Raw genomic sequence first — 25,109 nt, 5'->3', positions numbered from 1 at the left:
CTAATCTTTCCCATGTCTCAGAAGGCAAGCCAAATTGTAGTCCTGCCAATTTGAGCACGACAAACCTCCTTGAGCTCTAGATTTCATTAGAGTATGAAGAGACAACCATGTTTTATATTTCCCTCAAATACTTCCTCAATATTTGATACATCATTAAATCTCTTCTGTAACCAGATAGGTAATAATTACATACTGTACAACCATTTAGGTAGTTCCATCATCTTTAACAAATGAATTTCCCAATCAACAAAAGAGGTTAAGAAAAAGCTAAATCACATTAAGCCAAAACATTCCTTTGCCCTCTATTGTCAGCAGTCGTTTGCACGGAGAGAAAATCCCAGCATGTGCGTGATGAGTGTTTCATGAAACCCCACAAGAAGCAAAGCAATCTCTCTGCCCCAGCTCCCCATCACTACCCAAATGCCAAAGCCTGTGTTTTCCGTACCAGAAAATCCACTCCCTGCAAAAAAAAAGGGGAAAAAACTCCCAGAGCACCAGAGCCCCACTCTACCGCAAGCCACTTTCTCAGCTCACAACTTGTGCCTTCTCCCCAACACGTCAGTAGACGCATCAACCACCCAATCCTCTCCCTTACCCAGCTTGAGTCCACACAGGTCGAGGAGAGGTTGGAGCGGCAGTAAGGAAAGGCAGGCCAAGCTCCCGCCCGCTGCTGCAGCCACTGCCATTCCCTGCCACATGAAACCACCGACGCCATCTGGCCTCGCACAGCCCTTATGTGAGAACTGACCTGTGCTCGGTCACTCTAACCTTGCCCCTTACCAAGAAAACAAACTGCAACAAAGCAAACCACTTCCACCCACAATTTTCCCGGCCTGCAGTGGAAGAAAGAGGAAGCCGCTGTGCACGTGGTAAGGCCGCCCTGCCCCCCCCCTCTCCCCCACACGTCAGTAGATATGTGAACAAGCCCGATCCTCCCCCACCATGAGTCATAACATGCTTATGGTCAGCCTTCACCAGCATAAGTCTTGCTGGCAAATGAAGCTCTTGGTCCATTTTGAGGGCAAATTCCAAGTTTTAGATGGTTTAAACACGTATTTATAAGTTCTTTTTCTGGTCAGGATTTCAAAAAGGAGGAAATTATACTTTTATTTTGGCAACTCTTCTTAATTCAAACACAGGACAGTGCAGCAAAGTCCCCAACACGGGACCCCGTGTTTCACCAGTCCGGCTGCTTCGGGGGGGATAATTTTAACAACAACGATCTGAAATACAAAAACGTGTGACAACCAGAAAAACCAAAATATGGAAGATCAAGGCAAACAATCCACAGCTTACATACACATTATCAAACCCAATATAAATACTTATTGAAAACATACCTGTGTCAGTATCAGCGAAAATTTAGATAGAAGCGCGCTGAAGCTGTCCACTACCCGGTACTTTAAACGCTGTACTTTTGGCGTGAAATGCCCGCACCAATGGCTGAACAGACAGACACACAGCCAATCAGGATAGAACTTACATGCTGACGTAAATACCCTTATAAGGATGCTGCAGCAGGGAACCCTTGCTAACTTGTGAGTCGTCAAACATACATTTGTGGGCTAAACTTGTGCTGTCTGCACCCAAAGACATATCCCTATCATGGTGGCGCGGGGTAAACCGCGCTGGCGGCAAGATAAACTGCACAAATCAGTCATCAGGGACTGAACCACTAAACTGCTATATTAATCACAAAAAATGACTCCACTCAAGCTCAGTATTGAGCCCGTGCGGAATAACTGTGTTCAAAAGGAAAATCCATTTTTGCTCCCGCCTCAAGAGAATAGAGGGGCAATCCCCTCCTCTTGAAAACTCAGAACAGATAACTTTGACCTCAATATAAAAAACATGCAGGACTACAAACAAAACTTGTGCCATTCTTCAGACTGATAACTACACCAGATCGCGTGGACTCTCCAAACCCAAGACCTCCTCTGAGTGGGCCTCTGGACTGATCTATGGTCTACAGGATCAAAACTTAGCCAGTAAGAACCAATTTTCCTTTCCCTGTACATACTCAGATAGATCAGTCCAGACTCCTGGGATGTACCAAAGCTTCCCTAAATGGGGTGAGCTGCGAGAATCCCACTCAAAGCATACTTTCTCCAAAACCCCTTGACTCCGGGGTCTGGACATCCAAACGATAATGCCTTGCAAAAGTGTGCAAATTCTTTCAATTAGACACTTGTTGATATTCAGCCCAGGATGCTGTCTGAGAATGGTCGAATAAGCCCATAACTGCTCCAGAATAGGATGATCCTGGCAGATGTATGCAGAACCAATAGTATCCTTCAAACACCTCGCACCTGAACAAAGCATGCTTGACATCCAAGCACCTCAATTCTCTAACATGAGGCACCGTAGCATCCAAGCTGGAAAAGGACGGCAGTTCCACTGACTGACAAGAGAAACGAAACCAACTTCAGCAAAAAGGAAGGAAACGTCCTCAAGAAAAACCCCAGAATCCGAAATTCTCAAAAAAAGGTTCTCTATAGGATAACAGCTGCAATACCGAAAACCTTCAGGCAGAACAAATAGCCGCCTTCATAGCAGTCCTCTTAAGGAGTTTAAACGGCGAGATACACAAGCTCTTAAGGACTAAGTTAAGAGTCTAGGAAGGACACAACTTCTGAAACGGAGGATGGCAACGTTTCGCCCCTCGGAGAAAACACATCACATCTGGATATGCCGCTACAGTCGCTCCCCTGTGCCTTGCCTTGTATGCAACCCAACGCTACCACCTGAACTCAGTGAGATAACAACAAACCCTCCACCAAGACTTTCTGCAAAGAAATGCAAAATATGAGCCCCAGCGGCCCACATAGGATTCACTCCTTGTTCCACGCACAGGACCTCAAAAACTTTCCATATTTTCTCATATGCCAAAAAGGTGGAAAAGTCTTTCTTGCTTGCAAAAGAGTAGCAATAACATCCTCAGAATATCCTTTCATCCTTAAGTACTTCCTCTCAAAAGCCAAGCCGCGAGACAGAAGTGAGCCACCTGATAGGAGTATATGGGACTTTGTCACAGAAGCTTCGGCAGATGAATAAGTCAATGGACTGCCCACTGCAAGTTTCAGGTCTGCAAACCAAGGTCATTTCAGCCATTCCAGCGCCACCAGGATGGAACTCTATCTGCTATAATACCTTGCCCACCAGAGGGCATGGGAGAAACTCGTACAGAACTAGTACATCAACCACCTTCTGCTCCCCGCTCCCTTTTCTGACCGAACCGTGGGACTTTGGTGTTTCGGAAAGTTGCCATTAGATCCATGTGCGGCCTGCCCCATCTTCGAGTGATGAGGCACATTGCTTCCTCTGAAAGTTCCCACTGTCCAGGATCCAACTGCCGATGGCTGAGGAAATCCGCTTGCGTATTGACCACTCCCGCTTTGTGAGAAGCAGCTAGTAGCCCCCATTGCTGCTTCACACAGTTGAACAACTCTTGGCTCTCTTGAGCTACCATCCAACTCTTGGTACCACCCTGTCGGTTGATGTAAGCCACTGTCGTCTCATTGTCCGACAAGACTCTCACAGGCTTGCCTCTTAACAAAGGCAGGAACACCTGCAAAGCCAACCGCACTGCCCTCGTCTCTAGGAGGTTGATGGACCACAATGCTTCCTCCGCCGACCACAGACTGGTCCTGACGCACCGCACCCCACCCGGAGAGACTGCTATCAGTGATAACAAGTCCCCAGTCCAGAATCTAAGTTCACTCCTTGTTTCAACTCGTGCCGAATAAGCCACCACAAGAGGCTGGACCTGGCCAACTCCATTAGGGGGAGCAGCAGATGAAACTGCTCCAACAATGGATTCCAGCTGGAAAGTAACGCTGACTGAAGAGGCTGCATATGAGCGAATGCACACGGAACCAATTCCAATGTGGAAGCCATAGAGCTAAGAACCTGCAAGTAATCCCAGACCCTGGGTACCTGCGTCTGTAGCAAAGCATGGACCTGTAACTGCAATGTGGATATGCGCTCGGAGAGAAACAGCTTCCCCACCTTGGTACAAAAAATGCACCCTCAGAAATTCCAACACCGGAGAAGGGGAAAGATGACTCTTGGCCTGAATGACAATCCATCCTAATGACCTCAGGTGCTGAAGCATCACAACCACTGCCTGCCGACAAAGGTCCTCCGACTTCACCCATATCAGCCAGTCATCCAGATATGGGTGAACCAAGACACCCTCCCTCTGGAGAGCCGCCATGACTACCATCACCTTGTTAATAGTCCTGGGCAACGTCACCAGACTGAACTGAAGGCAGCAAAATTGAAAATGCCATCCCAGGACCATGAATCTGAGATATCTGATGGTCAGGTTGGATTTCTATATGCCAAGGAATTCTCCCTTGAGCACCGCTGCAATCACAAATGCAGAGTTTCCATATGAAACCAAGGAACCTTGAAAGCTACGTCCACGTTCTTCAAGTCCAAAATGGGCTGAAAGGTCCCTTCGTTCTTGAACGATGAAACAAAGGGAATAGTTGCCTTTCCCCTGCTCTTCCAGAGTTACGGGAACAATGGCTCTCAGCAACCACACACTGTCGACCAACTGCTGTACCACAAGACTCTTTCCCTCGTATAAGCATGGGGAGATCATGAAGAAATCTCCTAGCAGAAGAGCAAACTCTAAAGCGTAACCTTGTCTTATTACAGCCAGCACCCACTGGTCCAACATGATCTTGGCCCACTCCTCGTGAAAAAGAGTCAACTGACCCCCCTACAGCTGGTACCAAGGAGTGGACTGGCCTCGCATCATTGGGCGGACTTGGCTCCACCACTCCCTTGGTTAGAGCCATCCCTATTCAATCTTTGCCCGCGAAAGGACTGATTTAGGATGATTGCCTCCTGGCAGATTGCCTTTGGGTGCCACTGGGAGCCCCGTTGAACCAGAAACATCTATCGCCTCTGAAACAAGGGCATGAAAGAAATGACCCTTGCCCTTGAGGCTTATCTTCAGGCAACTCATGACCTTTACTCTCCCCGAGAAATTTGATCATCTCTGTGGGAAATATGCGCTTGCCAGCAAGCCATTTCATCAGGGTTTAAACAGTAACTTCCCTTCTCCCTGAACTTTGCCTGAATAAAAGCATCACTTGTGCTTAAGTCTCTGCCTAGGAAAGGATACCTGACTTCATGTATTTCTCTGGCTTGTGCTTAGCCCTGAATTCCTGGGGGAGGGGCTGGGTGTTCCCTAGTCAGAGGCAGGACAAAGTCAGGAGGTGTAGATTTCAGCAGCCAATGAAATGATCCGTGCACACCCCCTGAGCCAAAGCCAATGGTGTAATGACTCTTCTGTTGCTATGGGAAAGTAGCCAATCATGTAATGACACATCATCTGCCTTTGTATGAATGTACAATAAAAGGAAGAGGCTCTGAGGACAAACTCTCTTTGCCTTCTCTCTTCCTGCCTGCGATGAAAGCCGTCTGAGGCCTCTTCATTACTCCTACAATCTCCTCTAAGTCTTGACCAAAGAGTAGCTTGCATTTAAAAGGTAAAGCTCTGAACTGAGACTTGGATAACATCCACTGACCAGTTCCTCAACCAGAGGAGTCTCCTGGCTAAAACCACTGATATCACTGTCCTTGAAGTTCAAATGAGTTCGTACAGCTCGACGGCTCCAAGGGCTACCATGGTTTCCAGCCGCTCAGCCTGCTTAGCCTCAAGGTCAGACCTGATTTTGTCTGACTGTCTTTGTACTCTTTGTCTGTCAGGTCTTTGTACTCAAAGACCTGCCCTTAGCATAAAAACTGCCACAGCTCTTAAACCAAGGTCAAACACCTAAAAAATAATCCCCCCCCCCCCCCCCCCCCCCCCGAGGTGACCTTCCAGCTTCCTATCCGGAAGGTCCTTTAGCACTGTAGCACTGGACACAGGAATGGTGGTCATCTTTCTGACAGCTGAAAACGAGGCAATCATTTTGGTACCGATTATCCTCTGCTCACTTTCAAGCCCGTCACAGGAGTATCCCACCCCCTGAAAACAATTTCTTAATGGGCTTATGTAAAGGAATGACTTTCGCCAGAACTCGGAGGCCAACCCTATCCGGGACCACTGCTCCCAACTCGGAAATCTCCCGAGGGACCTCTGTGCCGAGTTCCTTCAAAACCGCAAGAATAAGTGGGCTCAGCTCCTCCTTGTGGAACTAACAGGAAATGCTGGACAGAAGGGGGAAAAAAAAAAAAAAAAAAGGATGAACAGGAGCCGCTCGCCAAGGGAGCGTGCAGTGCGGGGCTGGACGTGCGCTGCGCCTTGGAGCAGTCCCCGACTGCCCACTCTGTGCACACACACACCTGTGGTTTTTTTTGTTTTGGTTTTTTTTTTTTAAGTATAACTTTAACAAAACAGCAAAAGGCACTTCCCTCTGAAAGGCAACAGGCTCCGCTGGTCCTTCAGGGTGAATGATTCAGGACCCTGGGTATTCGCCCTGTCCAGCAGGAAGAGTGATGCAAGCTAGGGCCCCCGACCCCCTGCCTCACGTACCAGAGAGGATGGTCCTAGCAGGACCTAGCAACCCTCTGGGAGGCCAGCACTGAAGAACAAACGCAGCTTCTATCTTCTTTCTCTGATATATATATATATATATATATATATATATATATATATATATATCATTCTTCCTGTTGGACAGGGCGAATACCCAGGGTCCTGAATCATTCACCCTGAAGGACCAGCGGAGCCTGTTGCCTTTCAGAGGGAAGTGCCTTTTGCTGTTTTGTTAAAGTTATACTTTAAAAAACCCAAAAACAAGAAAACCACAGAGTGGGCAGTCGGGGACTGCTCCAAGGCAGCGCGAGTCCAGCCCCTTCTTTATATATTATATAATTTTTTTTTAAATTATTAATTAATTATTTTAACAGACTACAGGCTTTGCACCTCCACCATGAGTCAGAGAAATACTGCGGGACTGTAGGTAGCACCTTGAGTTATGTTGCAGTGTCAGTAAAACTCTGTCTCCATCCGCTGGAAGGGGAGGCAAAAACCAGGAGTCTGGACTGATCTGGGTATGTATAGGGAAAGTGCTGTGCGCCCAATGCACACTTTTTAACACAGCAAATTTAAATCCAGCCTCAAAAGTGGAGTAAAGTCAACTCGCAGTCAACGGCTCAAGAAAAGAAATTTAAAAAACAGAGTTCTCTGTGTTACGATAAGTGTGTCTTCCTCCTTAATATCATTGTGACATTTTAATTTACTGCTTGAGGAGGAGAAAAATAAATAGATTTTGACTTGATCAGCAGAAACCCACTTTTCTTATGGCCACACAATTTAGATGTCCCTAGCAAGGGACACCTAATATTTTGCTGAAGTTGTTGATGTGTATTATAACAAAACAAAGAAGAATGATGAAAACAGACACTCGTATTGAATGCCCACTAGAACTGGGCACCCGATTAATTGAACTATTGAGCGCTTTGGACACACAATTTTCTTTTAGCATGCCCATTTTATCACTGGCTCTCATTTAAATATTGCATCAAGCGCCCAGGGAATGGTGCTGTGTGCATATTAAGACAATGGGCGCTCAATACTAGAGGAAAATTAGTTCTTACCTGTTAATTTTCGTTCCTGTAGTACCATGGATCAGTCCAGACCATGGGTTAAGCCTCCTGTCCAGCAGATGGAGACAGACCAAAACTGAAAGAGTATCCTATATCAGGACAGAGCCTACCCTGCAGCCCTTCAGTATAACCATTGTCAAAGCAATAAAAGGCATAAGGACAAGCAAGTAACAGAATAACTATTAACTTTTGGTAAACAATCAAACAATAGAACAATTGAATGAACTCTGTGACTAAGCGCTCTTGCATGACTACACCAGATCATCGTGAAAGATGCTTCCGGTGCTTGTAATGAGAATCCAATAGAGCCATGCTGAGACACAAAATTACTCCTATAAGAAGGACAAAACAGGAAAAAGTTTGAGCGGACAGAACACAGGAGGGCATCTGGACTGATCCGTGCTACTACAGGAATGAAAATTAACAGGTAAGAACTAATTTTCCTTTCCCTGTGCGTACCCGATCAGTCCAAACCATGGGATGTACCAAAGCTTCCCTACAAAGAGTGGGACTGAGAAAGTCCCGCTCGAAGCACCTGCCGACCAAAGGAACCAAAGACTGGCGCCTGTACGAACAAAGAACCCGAAGAACCAAATATAGACTCCACGAAGGACAAGTGGCCCGGACAAGCGGCTTCAGGTGCTTAGCGCCCCTAAGGAAACGGACGACATCTGGAGGGAACAGAGGGCAGAAACCTGGACGCGCAACGAGCTGACGGAAAGACCCTTGGAGAGACCCCATTGAAGGAGTGAGAACCATAGAAACTGAAGGCGAACACGCCGAAACACCCCATTCCGCGCAGGTATTCTCAAAAACTTTCCAGACACGTAGACTGCTTACGAGCCCTAAGCAGAGTGAAGATAACTTCTTCTTTATAACCCTTTCTCTTCAATCATCGCCGTTCAAACGCCATGCCGCTAGACAGAAGCGATCCGCCTGATCGAAATATACGGGATCCTGCCGCAGAAAATGGGGGAGATGGCCAAGGTGAAGAGGACCGTCCGTCGCCATATTTACCAGATCCGCAAACCTCGGCCTGCGAGGCCACTCGGGGGCTATGAGAATGACCGGTCCCCGGTGCAGCTCTATTCTCCAGAGAATTTTTCCCACTAATGGCCAAGGCAGAAACACGTAGAGGAGAATGTCGGGAGGCCAAGCGAGGGCCAACGTATCCACTCCCTTCGAGCAATGCTCCCTCCAACGGCTGAAGAACCGGGGATCCTTGGTGTTGTCCAAAGTCACCATCAGATCCAGGTGAGGGGGACCCCACCTGCGAACAATCAGATCCATTGCCTTGTCGGACAACTCCCACTCGCCAGGATAGAGACGTTGATGGCTGAGAAAGTTGGCTTGAACATTCTCCTTGCCCGCTATATGGGAGACAGCGAGACGATCCAAGTGCCTCTCCGCCTAATCGAAGAGCTTGCTGGCTTCCAGCACCATCAGACGACTTCGAGTATCCCCCTGACGATTGATTTAGGCCACTGGGGTGGAATTGTCTGAAAGAACTCGTACCGCTTTGCGGCGGATTAGCGGGAGAAAAAACTTGAGAGCCAAGCATACCGCACGGGCTTCCAGGCGATTGATGTGCCAACGGGACTGGAGTGGGGACCAGTATCCTTGAGTCATTTCTGATTGACAGACCGCCCCCCAACCGGAGAGACTGGCGTCCGTCGTGACTATGACCCACGAGGGAGTCAGCAAAGTCATCCCCTTCAGGAGTTGCGCTGGCGACAGCCACCATTGTATGTCTGCAATGGTAGAGTCGGAGAGAGGAAGAGTCTCTTGGAACTGCTCGGACACCGGCTGCCAACTGGACAATAACGCTTTCTGTAATGGACGCATATGTGCAAAAGCCCAGGGGACCAGGTCGATAGTGGAGGCCATGGTCCCTAGAACCTGCAGGTAATCCCACGCCGTGGGAAGCGGCAGGGAAACAAAGCTGCGCACTTTACTGATGAGCTTGAGTGCCCGAGCGTCTGGGAGAAATACTTTCCCGACCCGTGTGTCGAAGAAAGCTCCCAGGAATTCCAGGACCTGGGAGGGCTGGAGATTGCTTTTGGGGAAGTTGATTATCCAGCCGAGTGAAGTAAGAAGAGCCAGGATCCTGTCGACCGCACAGAGCTGAAGACTTGGCCCACACAAGCCAGTCGTCCAGATAAGGGTGGACTAGGATCCCTTCTCGGTGAAGTGCAGCCGCCACTACCACCATGAACTTGGTAAAAGTGTGGGGAGCGGTGGCAAGGCCGAAGGGTAGAGCCCGGAACTGGAAGTGTTGGTCCAGGATGTGGAATCGAAGATACTTCTGATGCTCTCATCGAATCGGTATGTGAAGGTAAGCCTCTGTCAAGTCGAAGGAGGCTAGAGATTCGCCAGGGCGGACCGCCGCTATTACCGCCCTCAGGGTCTCCATTCGGAAATGGGGAACCCTGAGAGCTCAGTTGACTCGCTTGAGATCCAGGATTGGACGGAAGGCATTGTCTTTTTTGGGTACGACGAAGTAAATGGAATACTGGCCGGCGGCTTGTTCCTGCAATGGTACCAGGATTATCGCCCCAAGTTCCTGGAGCCTGGCTAGGGTTTGACAGACCACAGGCCTCTTTAATGGACCGCAAGGAGAGACAAGATAAAGATCCGGTAGATCCCGAGCAAACTCCAACTTGTAACCGTTTTCTATCATCTCGAGAACCCACTGATCGGACGTGATTTTGGCCCATTCCTCGCGAAACAGAGAAAGACGCCACCTAAGTTTCGTGCAGAGGAATGGACCGGCCGGGTCTCACTGGGGAGCAGACTTGGCGGCTGGGTGTTGCTGAGTGCCATCCCGGAAGCCACGACGGCCCCGAAAGGAATGAGACCATGACTGGGACCTGGAGGTGCCTCCTCTGGGAAAAGAACCTCGCGCCCTGTTGCTGTACTGGCGTTGTCCTCGGAAGCGGGTATGAGTCGGAAAGAAAGACTTAGACTGTTTAGGGCGGTCCTCCGGCAGCTTATGGACCTTGTTCTCGCCCAAGGACTTAATAAGCTGTTCCAGGTCCTCGCCAAAAAGCAACCTGCCCTTAAAAGGAAGTGTGCCCAGCTGAGCCTTCGACAAAGAGTCCGCGGACCAGTTGCACAGCCAGAGGCGTCTGGCCGAAACTGCAGAAACCATAGCCTTGGCCAGTACGGGAAGCAAGTCATACAGGGCATTTGCACCATATACAATGGCGCCCTCTAAGCGTTCCGCCTGCTCTGCCTCTGCAGATGGGAGGTCCTGGGTGCTGAGTAATTGTTGAACCCACCTAAGGCTTGCCCGCTGCATGAGACTGCTGCAGATTGTCACCCGGACCCCTAAGGCTAAGACCTCAAAGATCCGCTTAAGAAAAAAAACTCGAGCTTGCAGTCTTGAACATCCTTCAAAGCTGTAGCGCCCACAACTGGAATCGTGGTATGCTTGGTGACTGCCGAGACAGAAGAATCCACTTTGTGAATCTTCAGCATACCCAGTCTTCAGGGAGCGGGTAGAGCTTATCCATAGCTCTCCCGACACGAAGACCTGTCTCCGGAGCCTCCCATTCCCGTAAAAGAAGTAATTTATGCATGGGATGGAAGGAAAACATGCACGGAAGCGCCCTAAGTCCCGCCAGTACGGGGTCCGCGTTAGCCGTGTCCGGAGGAGCATCAATCCCTAATTCCTGTAGAATGAAAGAGATGAGGGGCTCCAGCTCTTCCCGCTGAAATAGCCATAGTACGCGGGGATAGTCGCCCTCGAGCGGGGGGCCTGCGAAGAAAAATCCTCATCAGGATCCTGAAGAGGGTCTGCGGGCGGCTGCGGCGGATCTGGAGGAAGGGGGGGGCCCCCGGGACCACACGCCTCTGGCACCGCAGGGGGTAGCGGCACGGGCATCTGAAGAATCCTTGGGGGGAGGGGGACCTTGGGGGGAATCCTCCTCCTCTTGCAGGCTAGCCAAGTACGATTTGTGCAACAGGAGCACAAATCAGAAGAAAATCGGGCCAGAGACGATTTTTCCACCGGGGGGGGGGGGGGGCAAGGTAGCGAGGGGGGTTCCGGGACATCCCCTGAGAGCGCACCGGGCTCAAATTGGGGAGTAAAACATGCAGGTCCTGCTCCTCTGCCCCCTGTGAGGCAGAATCGGCATTGGGACTAATTCCCAAAATGGCCGCCGTTCCCGCAGATTGCTGGGTCACGAATGGCCTGGCCATGCGTCGGGGAGCGCGTCCCCGGGCTAAATTTCTCGACGCTGCCGAGGAGGGGCCCTCCCTACCCGGTAAGCAGCCGGAACACAGATTATCGCGGGAGAGCCGGGGGGCCGGCTCTCCACAAGCCAAGCCCACACTGGAACGCAGCATGATAGCAGAGGTAACTGCCGCGAGGCAGAAGAAATCAGCTGAGAAAGGGAAAACCCCCGGGGAGAAGTGCAGGCGATCTAACCCTGCACTCTCCCGCTGAGCCACAAAAACTGAAATAAAGCTCCTGCCTGTCTGATTTTTTTTGATATTATCTCTTCCTTTTCTCTTTTTTTTTGTATTTAAGCAGGGGAATGACACATCCCTGACAGAGTACCCGAGGGATTAAACTTCTCGGGGCAGGCAGGAGGCTAAGGGGGAGGGACTGGCACCACCAGTATTGCCCCACACTAGAGAGGTCAGTGGGGAGGAAGCCTAGGCTGACCAAGTCAAGGGGCAAGCCCCCCTAGGCCCCCAAGAGCGAGGGAGACAGATCTGTCTCCCTGACACAGTAAAGAAACTCTGAATAAAACTCCTTTTATTTTTTTTACTTATAATTTATAAACTGAGTACTTGCTTGAGCTTGCCCCACGAAAGAGAAAAGAAATCCGACAGGGAAAAGGGCAAGCTAACTGGGAACGCAGGGTGAGCTGTCTGGCATCTGCTGGAGACAGACAAATACTGAAGGGCTGCAGGGTAGGCTCTGTCCTAATATAGGATACCCTTTCAGTTATGGTCTGTCTCCATCTGCTGGACAGGAGACTCAACCCATGGTCTGGACTGATCCGGGTACATACAGGGAACACCTGTTTTCAATGCATGTTTTACTGCATCAGCCCCCCAGCGAGAAGCAATTTGAATCAATTCTGCTTTTGCCTAGACCACACCAGAGATCTATTATTTCCTGCAATGGTAGAGCCACCAGCATCTTAACTAGCCTTTTCTGGACAGCTAAGTTAATAACAGGTAGTGTGCCATACAAAAAGGAATCTTAATAGGGGAATAGGGAAGACAACAGGAAAACTACTGGGAGCCCTTGCACAGGTCTCAGCTGCTGGCTCAATTAAGCGAGGCTTTGCAGGGAAGGATAAAGCAAAACCACAGTACAAATCCCAGCCAAGCTCTACCTGGGCTTGCCACTTTCTCCAGTAGCCCCCGGTTCCTCGGAAGGTGGGCACTCCGCTCTCAGCACTCACGCCAGCCCCTGTTAAAATAGCAATGTGCTTGGCTTTTGCAAAGACTTCCCGAAAGTCTCTCAAACCTTCAAAGAAAAGAAAAACAAAAAAAATCCAGAAGGTGAAACAGGAGAGAAACAGAAGCAATTTTAAACTGACTGCAAGGGATATTTTTCATCAAACTGTAGTGCGCGCCAGTGTTTTATTAAACCCTTAAGAGCATCACAAGATAGTACCAACATTTTCCTAAAGGATTTAAAACTGATCCCCACTAACAACACTCCAGCAGTAATCCTACCAACGTTTCAATATGCCGTAAGCAGCTCTAAAATCTTCAACTGTTCTAATATTTTACGCAAACTGTGCTGGGCTGAAGAAGTGCATTTTACAACTATTTAGAGTTGTCAAAGGTTCAAGTTAGACAAAGGAACCATTGATCATTCCTTTTGGTTTTGCCCTAATATCCTCCCCTTGTGGCGAAGGGTGAGTGGTTACATTAACTTGCTGTTACATTGTACTCTTCCTGTGAGCCCTGAAGTACTTCTATTTAATTTGGGCCTTGCACAGACTCAGAAGACACCTGACAAGGAAGTTATTGGCACAGGGGAAACGATCCATACTATTGGGATGGAGAGCCATGGGTCCCCTCTTTTTTTTGGCAGTGGCGCAATGCGGCGCATGAGATGATGCATATGGAATCTCTACCTGTACGTTCTTCACCTAAAGCTCGGTCACATTTTTGGAACGTATGGGACCCTTATCTAAATACCTTATCTCACAGGGCCAGAAGTTTGACCTCAAACACCCTGTGAAGAGTTTGATTTGTTTATGTTTTACTTATAGGGGCCGGTGAGAATGGGAGGGGGGGGTGTTTAAGTACGTCCATATGTGTTCAGGAGGGACTACTGGTGTATCAGACCACAACGCCAGCCCCAACCAGTTACAAGCTTTGACCTTACAATATTTTGGGTGTATTCGGGGGCGTTGAGGGATAAAACAAAAAAAAACTTGCAAAGTTTTGTTTGAAATGTATTATGATTACTGTGTCAATAAATAGATTTTCATAAAACTATTTAGAGAAAGTCCTAGCGTCCATTCTCAGGTGACACTATCTCCTGTTTATACTGCATTTCAATTGCTGGGATTGCCCCGCCCCATCCCCATAAAGTACCCTGGGAAATTGTGAATGAAGACTCATGGTCTGCTGCCCGAGAAAGGCTGGTTTCCATTCAACCAGAAGCAGGAGGAAATGCATTAAAACAAACAAAAACACATCACATTTGCCAGAGGCCTGCCTTATTGTCAGAATTATCAGTGCCCTCATGTAAAGTCTGTGCAGTTACTGCAAACATTTGCCATCATCTGCGTACTCCACTGGCTGCTGCCTTCCTCAGACGGGAAACAGCCCCTGTGCCTTCTGCCACTGCTTTCCACCTCGGCACCCCTCAAAGGCAGCAGCAGGTACTCAGCAGGGAGGTCGAAGTCAAGGGTCCCCCCACAGGCACGCCAACGTACGCTGCGCACCATACTCCCTCACCTTGTGGCCCGCGAGAGCTTTGCCAACAGCCTTGTGCCCTTAAATAACCCCAGGCAGCGGCAGGCAGTACAGTTTCTACCTTCTAAACATGGGAGAAGCAGTCAAGAGTAAACGTGAGAACCAGGCTACTTTATAAAGATGAATTCTCGATCGTTAGTGGTGAAACAAATATTCTGTCTCCACAAGAAAGTGGCAGTATGTCTGGCATCACCAACCTGAATATTTTGTCTGCATCAGAAACAAAACAAAAAAAACCCAAGCATACTTCCAGAGAAACTTCCACCCCCTATGATTTAAACCAAGTTCCCCGGACTTGCAGAGAATCCATACTGGAGGGCTCACCCATGCACAGACGTGTTGGGTTACTTACTAGAACTGGGGCGAGCCATTGCCGGAGGCACAGCTCGTTTGCTGGCGGGAGACAGCTTTAGTCCGCAACAGGCGAGCGTAACCAGCCTCCTGGCGCCAAACTGCAGAAGAATCATCGGGATTACTTAAGAATGCTTAGGTCTGAAAAATACAAGGAAAGGAAAATCACACGGGGCTCTATTAAAGCCTTCTTACAGACTAACATACTCACAACCTATGTGAACCTCGCACTCCAGAAGAGCCCAAAGTGGCAGATTGGCTTTAAATAAAATTAGGGAAAAAAAAAAAAAAACCCAACAATGTATTTGCGTAGAGACAATATCTACGCCAGGGTAACTAATGTTTAAAGAGCCAGGCTTTTGAGACTTTTAAAAAAAAGAGATTACTTCCTCATGCAAATTCTGTGGGCCTGAAGAAAGTGCCTCTACAGTTTCTGAAGCTGGTCTCTTTATCGTATTTATTCATTCTTTGCTTACTCAGTACTCTATAACAAATAAATAAAAAAATGCAGTGCCAAAAATAAGCTGAAACGCAAAGAGGAAAAGCCAACTCAAAGAGGGGAACTGTAAGGCCTGCTTTGAAAGTTGCCAAATGCGTTGTCACTTGGCTGCCAGGAGGAAGGTCATTTCCATAGGTGAGAAGCCAAAACTGAGATAAGAGCCAACCAGTACATGTGACTGTAAGAAGGGTAGGGCTAGGGGGGAGCGACATTGGCAAGGGGACTAGATCTTTAAACATTCATGAGACTGAGAAAGGCATAGTCTCTGAACAACCACTTTGCTGGTGAGATTCTGAGGGGTTTTTAAGTTTTGTTTCTGGCATGTGAAACACCCCCCCCCCCCCCCCCCCCCCAGGCCAGGGTACAAGAAATCCTTCAAAAAGTTGGCATCTATCCCTGATTTATTAATTTATAACTCACTTTTTCAAAATAGTCAAAAGAGAAGTGTACAGAAGGTTACCACCACAATATAATGATACATCAATAACAAATTATAAATCAATAATGCAAACACAAACCCATAACAAAAAATTAATGATAAATTAAAACATTAGAAACTCTCAGGAAGACTTAAAATGTACACAGCATCTAATACCAATTAGACAACTAATAAAACATCCCTATAAAATACATTCATAAATAACACTTCATAAGCAGATCAGCTCCAAATTCAAGTCTTGAGTTTCATGTTTAAAAGCAAGATAATTCAACTCCCAAAGGATATTCCAAAGTTGGAGGGATAAGGGGAAGCGGAATGCGCCTGCAAAAGCTCTAGTTCCCAGCCTTCACTAATCCGTTACTCAAAGAGTTACAAGCAGTCCTGATGGCTATCTTCCCTTCATCCTTCGCCAAGCACATAGCTCTGGTAGGCTACTACATTTTTGGCAGATGCCTTAGAGGCCAAAACCTTGCATGGCCCAAGAATCAGTTATGCGGAAACACACAGTTGTGGGCGAACTGCGTCACTTAAATTGGTTGTTCTGAAAGGATTTAACTATAATAAAGAGGAAAGTTGCCCTGTGCCTGCATTGCCGGTATGCAAATTGAGCTCCGCCTCTCTCCCACCTTGTACTTTCCAGGTCTGCCCCCTCCCCCCCACCTGTGTATGGAGACTGAGCTCCACCCCTCTCTATTGTCCAATCCACTCTAAACTACCATATATGGAAATTGAACTTTATCCACCCTCTCTGAATTGACCAAGCCCTTCTCTATGACCACACATTACATTACATCTGAACTCAGTACGTACTCTCTATTAAAACACACATCTCAATTATGCAGTGTTTTTCCCATTCTTGGAAGCGTTTACACTACTAGTTCCTTCAATATTTTCACAGTAGGCGATATCTCTTTCCCTGGCATAGCCCTGTCAGGGTGCCTGCACTGGTCCCCAACAGGGCTGAGCACAAAATCAGAAGCCAGATAGGAGAATCAATGCCATCACTTGCTCCCAAAATAACCATATATCTTAAGAGTTTGTATTGACACGGACAGCCTGAGACACCGATTTATTAGAAAGGTTCAGCACACCAATCATGCTTAAAGAGCTTCATCTCATTTCCTCATCCCCTCCCCAAAAAGCTTACAACTCAAAATTATGAATATTTTCTGCCCAAATCTGTATGTCCGAACAGAGAGTCAGAAAAGTAAAGCGACATGTCCCAGGTCACAAAACAGTCGCAATCAGAGCTGGCTGGAGTCCGAGGGAGGAAGAGATAGTCTCACCTTGTGCCTGAGGTAATTACCCGTATGAGAAATTTGACACTGCCATCCTGCGGAAGAACGCTACTGCTCCTGGGATGCAGGTTCCCTGCACCAATGACAGTTATTAGTACCACATGCCTTTCAGTCTAAGGTGATCTTAGCTGATTAGTGGCTTCAACTGCATTAGTGAAAACCAAAAAAGTGCAAAGCCTTTAAGTTCCACCTGCACCTGTTAGCAGGATACACGAATTGACTAGTCCCGCCGTGGGTTGCCACAAATGAAAAGTCACAATAGCCAGTCCCACTGCCTTGACAGCTTCGCTATTTCACAGTCACAAAGCTTGAATACAACCTCTGCAATCATAGGTGGGGACTGACACGGTACTCCAATCCGAAAGGGGAAGGTAAGAGTCGTAGGCCAGACTCTGTATGCAATACAACACTAAAGAAATAGAAACAGAAATGCATTTTCTCCTTGCCTGTGCAAAATAAAAAGATCACAACTATCAGAGAAAATTCAAGATTTCTCCACAAAAGAATGAGCAAGTAAAAAAACTTTATAATCCTGGGAGAAAGAGGAAAAAAGCAGCCACAGCAGCAAAATATGTGGTATCCTGCCACCAGGCCAGAAATGAAACCTGACCAGGGATAATATGGTCCAGCACCAAAATTGGAGACATGGCAATGATACTGTACTTTCCATGACCTTTACCTTTATTTATTACCCCTTTGCAATTTTTTCCCTTCTTTTCCTTTTAAATTATTCCGTATATTACTTTGGCAACACTTATAAAATTGTCATGCAAGAAAATTATCTGAATCTCGTTTTGAGACTCCGGCCCTGTGGCTGGACAGGTGTGTTTTTTGTTAAGTCAGCGAACTGTGGAAAAATGTGTGGCCCAGATAGGATACTAAATGAAATCAAGGAAAGGTAAAATGGTTCTGATCTGATCATTTTCTTTCCTCAGGTCCTGCTAGACTAGTCCATTACACTTGAGATTTCCCACTTCTCAGTTGATGGAGACAGAGGGCACCTCCTCCTTCATGAGCTCATTTTTGGCTATAAGAGGGGAGTGGCTTCAGGCCCTTGCCTGTAGCCTAATGTCAAAGAACTGGACAAGGGCTCCATTCTTACCCTCTCTCCTGCATGATCTAATACTGTGGAAAGAGAAACAAAGAGAGAGTCAGATGCCTCAGGTGTCTGTATTCCTAGATGGGGCCTGGATTGATCCAGCAGGACTCAAGGAAAGAAAATGATCAGGTAAGAACAATTTGACCTTCCTTTTCCTCCTGCTAGACCAGTCCATTACACTTGAGGCACCAAAGCTACCCCTTAGGCAAGGTGGGAAGAAGGCTGCCTTAAAGACCCCCCCAAATCCAAAGACTGATTCTTCTTTCACCTGTACATCCAGCCTGTAGCACCTGAAAAAATGAGCGTAGGGATGACTAGATGGCGGCTCTGCAGATTTTCCCTGGGGATACTGGAGATGCTTCTGCCCGGGTTGCCAAGTGCATGCGGAATGGCCTGGTGCTTGCCTATCATTGAGTACGTAGCCTGAGGCGATTGATTCCTTAATCCATCTCGCTGATGTGGCCTTGAAAGCTGCTTCTCCTCTTTCATGGTTCCCTGACCACCACAATCAGCCTGTCAGATTTCTGGAAGGGGTTTGTCACCTTCAAGTATCTTAAGTCCCAACACGTCCTGGAGATGCAGCCTTTCATTTTTACCTTTATATGTTTATTCAATACTTTGATTAATCGCACTTTATTACAAGAAGTAAACCAAAAGGCTGGTAGTGACAACAACTGACTCAGGTGGAAGGGGGACAGTACCACTCAGAGAAGTGAGGGCATCGGCAGGAAGGTGACTGAATACGGAACAATTAGCAAGTATGTTTGTCTGCAGGACAGGGCTTGTAACTCTGAAATGCATCTGGCAGTGCTGACTGATAACAGAAAGGCAGGTGTTTTGTTTTTTGTTACGACAGATTCTTAATGGATACTTCCCTTAAGGGCTCAAAGGTTGCTCCTACTACTAGTGCTAAACTGACCAAGTTAGTATCCCACTGGGGAACGAAAGGTCTCAAAGGATGGACATATAGTCTTCACCCCCTTTACAAAGTGCACTATATCCAGATATGCAGCTACCTGGGCACCTTAAGCATGGCCCCTACAGCAGGAAATGGCCGTTACTTGCACCCTCAGTTAATTAAGTGCTAAGCCAATCTCCAGGCCTTTCTACAAGAAGCCTAGGATTCATGGAATATCCAGCTTCCCTGGGGAAGTCTTATGCTCCCAATAGTAAGCTTCAAATCTCTTAACTTCGCTTTAGGGAAACAAGGTTGAGTTCCTAGCACAAACATCACAACTGCTTGGGAATAGCCCCTACATCACTTAACCTTTCTAGAAGTCAAACTACCATGGGTGACGCCTGCCGGTTCTCCTGGGCGAACTCTGCACAGATGAGCCGATCGACCCAATACAGATGAACTATTATCCCTTGCCTGCCATGAGCTTGGTAAAGGGCCTCAGGGCTGTTGTGAGCCTGAAACTGATAATGCTAACTTCAGGCACAGAAGCGGAGCAGCCTTTAGTAGGAGGCCCTGGTTTGTATGTGGAGATAGACTTCTGCCAGGTCCAATGGCCTCAGAAATTCTTTTCTTACTGCTGCCATGACCAAGCAAAGGCTCTCCTTTCTTAAATGGGGTGTGCTCAAGCACCTATTGATCCCTTTTCAAATCTAGGATGGGCCGAGAGGTACTGTCCTCCTTTGGAACTAAAAAATGAACTGAATATTTTCCTTGCCCCCTTTCCTGCGGTGGGGGTGGGTAGAACTGGAATTCTGGCCTCTCGGTCCTATAACTTTGAAGGGTAATCCTTACTGCTTTTCTTTTGAGACAAGCATGAGGAAAACAAAGGAATCTGCTGCTGGGGAAAAACTAGGGAGAACATCCCCTTAAAACAATATCCAGCACCCACTGGTCCATAGTGATCTGTGTCCATTCTACATAAAATCATGATAGGTTCCCACCTACCAGTATTACCACCTGAGGAACTCACTCAGCATCATTATGAAAGGTGACCACTTCCTCTTGGCCCCTTAAAGAAGTGGGTCTTAACCCACATTATGTGTGGGGACACCAGAACCAACATTTTGGCCTTGCACTGGACATTGAGGTGCTAACGTCTAAGCACTCACATGCTCAACTGACCTATATTCTCTGATCACCCTTGAAGTTTAACTTCCCGAAATCCCTAAACTAGCTTTTCAGATCTTCTCCAAACAGTAGTCCCCACCCTCCGAATGTAAGCTTGAGAAGGCGTGCCTTGGACATTGACTCTGCTGCCCAGCTCCAGAGCATCCTTCTAACTGCTACTCTGGAGGTGACCAACCTAGAGAACAACTTAATCAAATTATAAAGTGTGGCTGCCTAAAAGGCTACTGCCGACTCCAGGCATACTGTTTCCTGACACTCAAGTAGCTGCTGGGTACAGTGTAGGGTTGCCCTGACTACATATCCTCCAGAAATCAAAGCCTGGACTGCCACTGCCAGGCTTTGTTCTGTGGGACCTTCAGGGCTGTCGCCCTCCACCAGAATGGTGGATCTACGGGCTTACCCTCCCGATACCAGTGTTCCATCTCTGGAGATTTGAAAGTTTATTCCTTTCCCGATTGGAAAAGGGTATAACCTCCCCGCTACCCTGCCTCTTCCCTTGTGGGGCCTCCCATTCTGCTAGAACCATCCATCTAAGGGCTTTGTATAAAAGAAAGACCTCCTTATTCCCTAAAGGAAAGAACTGCCCTCCACAGGGGCATCTGCTCTGGTGTCTGAAATCTTTAGGACCACCTGCACCCTGGAAATGTGGGCTGAAGCTTCTCTCTCCAGGACAGCCTTACAATCGAGGCATTTACCTCCTCCAAAGAGCACTGCCCCTTCCTCCTAAGGAGCTCACTGGTATGTTCAGTTCAGATTCGCCTGCAGACCAATGCTCTTCCCTGGATTCTGGGGTGGATGTAGCTGCTGGTGACCCCTTGGCCCTGAGGGAAGTTTAGGTTGTTTAGATGCCCTGCTCTTTATTACCATCTGTTCTGGGGATCTTGACCCTGCAACTGAACCAGACTTCTCCATAGTGCAGAAGGCCTGGTGCCTTACAAGTATCAACATCAAAACAAGTCCCATGGAGTGGGTTCCCTCAGGGCTCCCTGCCAGGTACTATATGAGGCCCCACCTCAGGTGCCCATCTTGCAAAACAGTTCTTTCTCCACCATCTTTGACAAGGATGCTGCTGGGCCTCGCTGTTTCTGAAGCAGCAGCTCATCATTTCTTGGGCTGAGATGGCTACTAGACCAAACCTCTCCCGTGGCCTTTCTCCTAGCATAGGAGGGTCATTGCTAGGCCTACTAGGGAATGTCGATTCAGGGCCCCTATCATGTGCTAGGTAAACAGAGGTAAAACATAGCTGGCAATGCTGGGATTTCTCTTAGAACTACTGACCAAGCACCTGCAGTTACATGACATTGCTGGCTTTTTTCTCCCCCCCCCCCCCCCCCAATGGGAAAATCAAGTAAAAATGTAGTCCTCACAGCATTTTAAGGTGGAAAGAAATTTACTGACCCCCCAGAAACATCTATGCCTTTTAGCACAAAGTTCGCAAAGCTGACATTTTTCAGTTGTGCAGCATTTTCAGAGCCAAAGATCTCAAAGGTACACAAAGTGTCAATCACAGTTTTGTTCTGGTCCTAAAAATACAATATGCACACATAATATGCACCCTGTAACTGAGTGCTACCATCTCCTCTCCGCAGGGCCAGAAAGCATAGGTACCGGCTCTATGGGTGCAATGGGTGCTTAGTTATATCCAACATTAAGAAACTCCTTCACTTGCGTCCAGGGAGGGGTGATTTATATTGTGTATGGCACCCCCACAATCCTTCCGAAAAGTGGGCTCCTGTGCCTGCAAGCGCCCCGGTACAAACTGCTCCGCGCTCAGACTTTGGCTTAACAGCTACTACGCAAATGATCTCAACGTCGCTCATCAAACTCCTGTGCCTTACGTCACACGTTTAGAACTACTGCCAAGGAAAGGCAGCTCGTTCCCAGCCCGTCCTGCCAGGACACCCGTGCACTAGGAAGCACCACTCAGAAACCCCCCGCTAAACCGATCACACTCTGCAGAGAAAAGGGAAAAGCACTTCCCCGGTTACGAGAGTGGCGGATCAGCCAAAGCGGCCTCACACGCATCTTCTTAAAAAACAAAAAAAAAAAACAAAAAACCCAGCAACCCCCAAACCTTCCCCTAGTGCCGTGAAGAATCGGGGCTACGGAGGAGGAGGAGGAGGCTGGACTCTCAGTGACAGGGAAGCGCGGGACTTGAACCAAAGCACACGGGAGCCCCCGTTGCAAAATCGCTCGGGGTCGGAGGGGGGGAAGAAAATCCAATATCGCTGCCTTCTCACCCAGGCTCTCCGCCCCGGAGGAAGAGGCGCTGACACAGGGACAGCCGCAGCTCGTGCCCGGGGGTCTTGGCCTCTCTCTCTTTACAAGCGTCGCATAGAGAAGAAAAGGGGGCCGGGCCCAGCCCCCCCGCAAAGCACGCCGGGAGAAGGGAGGCCGCAGGGAGAGGCCCCCCGGACCCTGGACGAGAGTGCGGCTGCGCTAGGGTTGGAGCTGCAGCGCCCCCTGCTGCACAGGACGCCGCAGCGCGAGCTTGAGAGCGCAGCCCTTTCCTGGTTTTTGAACTCGCAAACAGGGTGCATTGTGGTTTGGGGGTCATACTGCTTCTCTTTCACAACAGTGCTCCAGATACAAAAAAAATGTCAAACAGCCAGGACTGACTGGTCTGCGTCTCCCTCCAGAAACTGTATCACTAGGAGCTGTGGTATAGAGCTGAGACAATCAATGCTAGCAAAGGGGAACAAATTGTTAGGCCGATATAAGCAATGTGATAAGACAGTGCAATTTATTAATGCATGCACTAAAAAAAATATTTCTCCCAATGCAGTAAGCAAATGGTATGCTTATGCATCAAGACTTATAAAAGCACATTAACACAAAAATGTGTGTTCATCTTTTTTTGCATAGGCTGAGTGCTTATTTTAAATTAGGCAAGGGGAAGGAGTCCCTCAGACTAGGATTGCCAACATTTCCACAGACCAGGACTGGACACTTGAGGACCAGGGGGAGGGGAGATAAAATATGTCCCTCATTTGCATACATTTTAGATACTGCCAGTGAACTGTCTAAAAACTGTATTTGTATGTGCATTAATTTAAAGGGCAATAATTAATTGACAGGCTGCACACAGCCAACAATTAATCTTCCAGGTTCTCAGAGCAATAAAGGGGACCCTCTGCCACTCAACTGCACCCCATTTCTTGTCTCATGTATTATTAGAGGATGGTGGTGGGGGGCACAAACGTTTTCCTGTGCCCCTCTTTCATACACATATATATTCATTTTGTTACACACAAACATACTCACTCATGCATGCTTCCTCTCTCTTTCACACATGATCTCAGAAGGTCAGAAGCATCCAAGGAAGCACTGCCTCCCCCACCCCAACCATATTATTGGGTAGCCCAGTAATAGGTCTGAGGGGAGCAGTGAGATAACAGGAAAGGGAGGGGAGACTGGGTTCAGAGCAGGGGATGCTGAGCCGGGAAAGGACCAGGAAAGGGGTACAGGCATGGGCAGAGAGGGGAGGGGAAGGGGGTCACTGCAGTACACTATATGTTTTTGTTTAACATCAGGTAAATTCCAAGTTGCTAAGACATCCATCTGCTAGCCGACTTGATTGTGGCAGATGAGCAGCATCTTTATTTTCGCCCTGGGCCTGGCGGGACCAGAAGCAGGTGGATGAAGCCTGGCTACCACTCAGGGCAATGCCCTGGCCTCCGTTCCAAGGGAGGTAAGTTGGGAGAGGGGAGGGGTAGGGTCCATTCCTCTTCAGTTTTTTCCTGATAGTTAATGCATGAACCCTCTGATCAGCTACTGTGAGAGAGGCCTGCAGATTTTTAGATGTTAGTCTGGGGTTCTTTGTGACTTTATGGATGATTTTCTGGTTTGCTCTTGAGATGATCTTGACAGGATGACCGCTCCTGGGCAGAGAGTCATTGTTATGTTCACATTTTTCAATTTGTAGACAATCTCACAGTAGATGGATGGGGCCTGAATTGTCTAGAAATTGTTTTGTAACCCTATTCAGGCAGATGAACATCAACGACTCTTTTTTTGTAGGTCCTCAATTAAGTGAGGGTTTCATAGTAAGAAGTAATAATTATTTTATTTGGGGTTTAGAAAGTTTTCTCTGCAATGTTTATACATCATAGTAAAAAATTAATTAATGGACCATACCTAATATATGCTAAATGACTAGGGCTGAAAAGGAAGAATAGGAAATATTTAAAAAGTAATTATACAATAGTGCTTGTTGGTATTCTCCCGTTAAAAAAAATAAGAAATCCCATACTGGGTCAATCCAGCATCTGGTCTCCAACGGTGGAGAATTCAGGTCCCAATGTTTTTTTTTCCTGATTGTACCCGCCAGGTACAGGCATTGAAGGCAAGGAGGCATTGAAGAAAGGGGCCCGGAAGCACAAGCAGGAGAAGTGCGGGTAGCTCCAGGCCCTCTGCGCCCAGCATGGGATGCGGGAGGGTGAGTATATTTGGAATCACAGCTGAGTATGAAACCCCAGACAAACAGCGAAAGCAGCATTCCAAAAAAAAAAAATATGCTTAGGCCATTGAAATAATTAATACCAATGGATATATCTAGAACAGTACTTTATTCTCTAATATTAGAGCAGATTGATTATTGTAGCAAAATATGTAGGTTGACCGGATGTGTAGGTTTCTCTGAAAAACTAACACACGTGCAGCAAGTAATGCCGGGCTGCCAGTAGAGGGCAAAATTGCGATAGAATATGTATATTGTTGCATGCAACGACTCCGTTATTGGAAGAAATTAAAACGGTATCGTCCAGTAACTGTTAAATTGTACTTTATGTATGTTTTTCATGTAACGCGCA

General features: G+C 47.7%; 1 protein-coding gene across 1 annotated transcript in view; it reads right to left on the bottom strand.

Moving 5' to 3' along the window:
• SIRT5 (sirtuin 5) overlaps positions 1–22,696 on the bottom strand; it is a 64,883-nt gene extending 42,187 nt beyond the window's left edge. The window contains 3 exon segments of the mRNA XM_029590681.1: positions 12,924–13,057; positions 14,879–15,018; positions 22,539–22,696. Coding sequence (XP_029446541.1) covers positions 12,924–13,057; positions 14,879–14,993 — 249 coding nt within the window. The 5' untranslated portion in view covers positions 14,994–15,018; positions 22,539–22,696.
• Between the last annotated feature and the right edge of the window lie 2,413 nt (positions 22,697–25,109).

Source organism: Rhinatrema bivittatum, chromosome 2 (genome assembly GCF_901001135.1).
Source record: "Rhinatrema bivittatum chromosome 2, aRhiBiv1.1, whole genome shotgun sequence".
NCBI classification, from domain to species: domain Eukaryota; kingdom Metazoa; phylum Chordata; class Amphibia; order Gymnophiona; family Rhinatrematidae; genus Rhinatrema; species Rhinatrema bivittatum.
The sequence above is the reverse complement of the archived record's forward strand: the minus strand, read 5'-3'. Positions and strand labels throughout refer to the sequence as shown.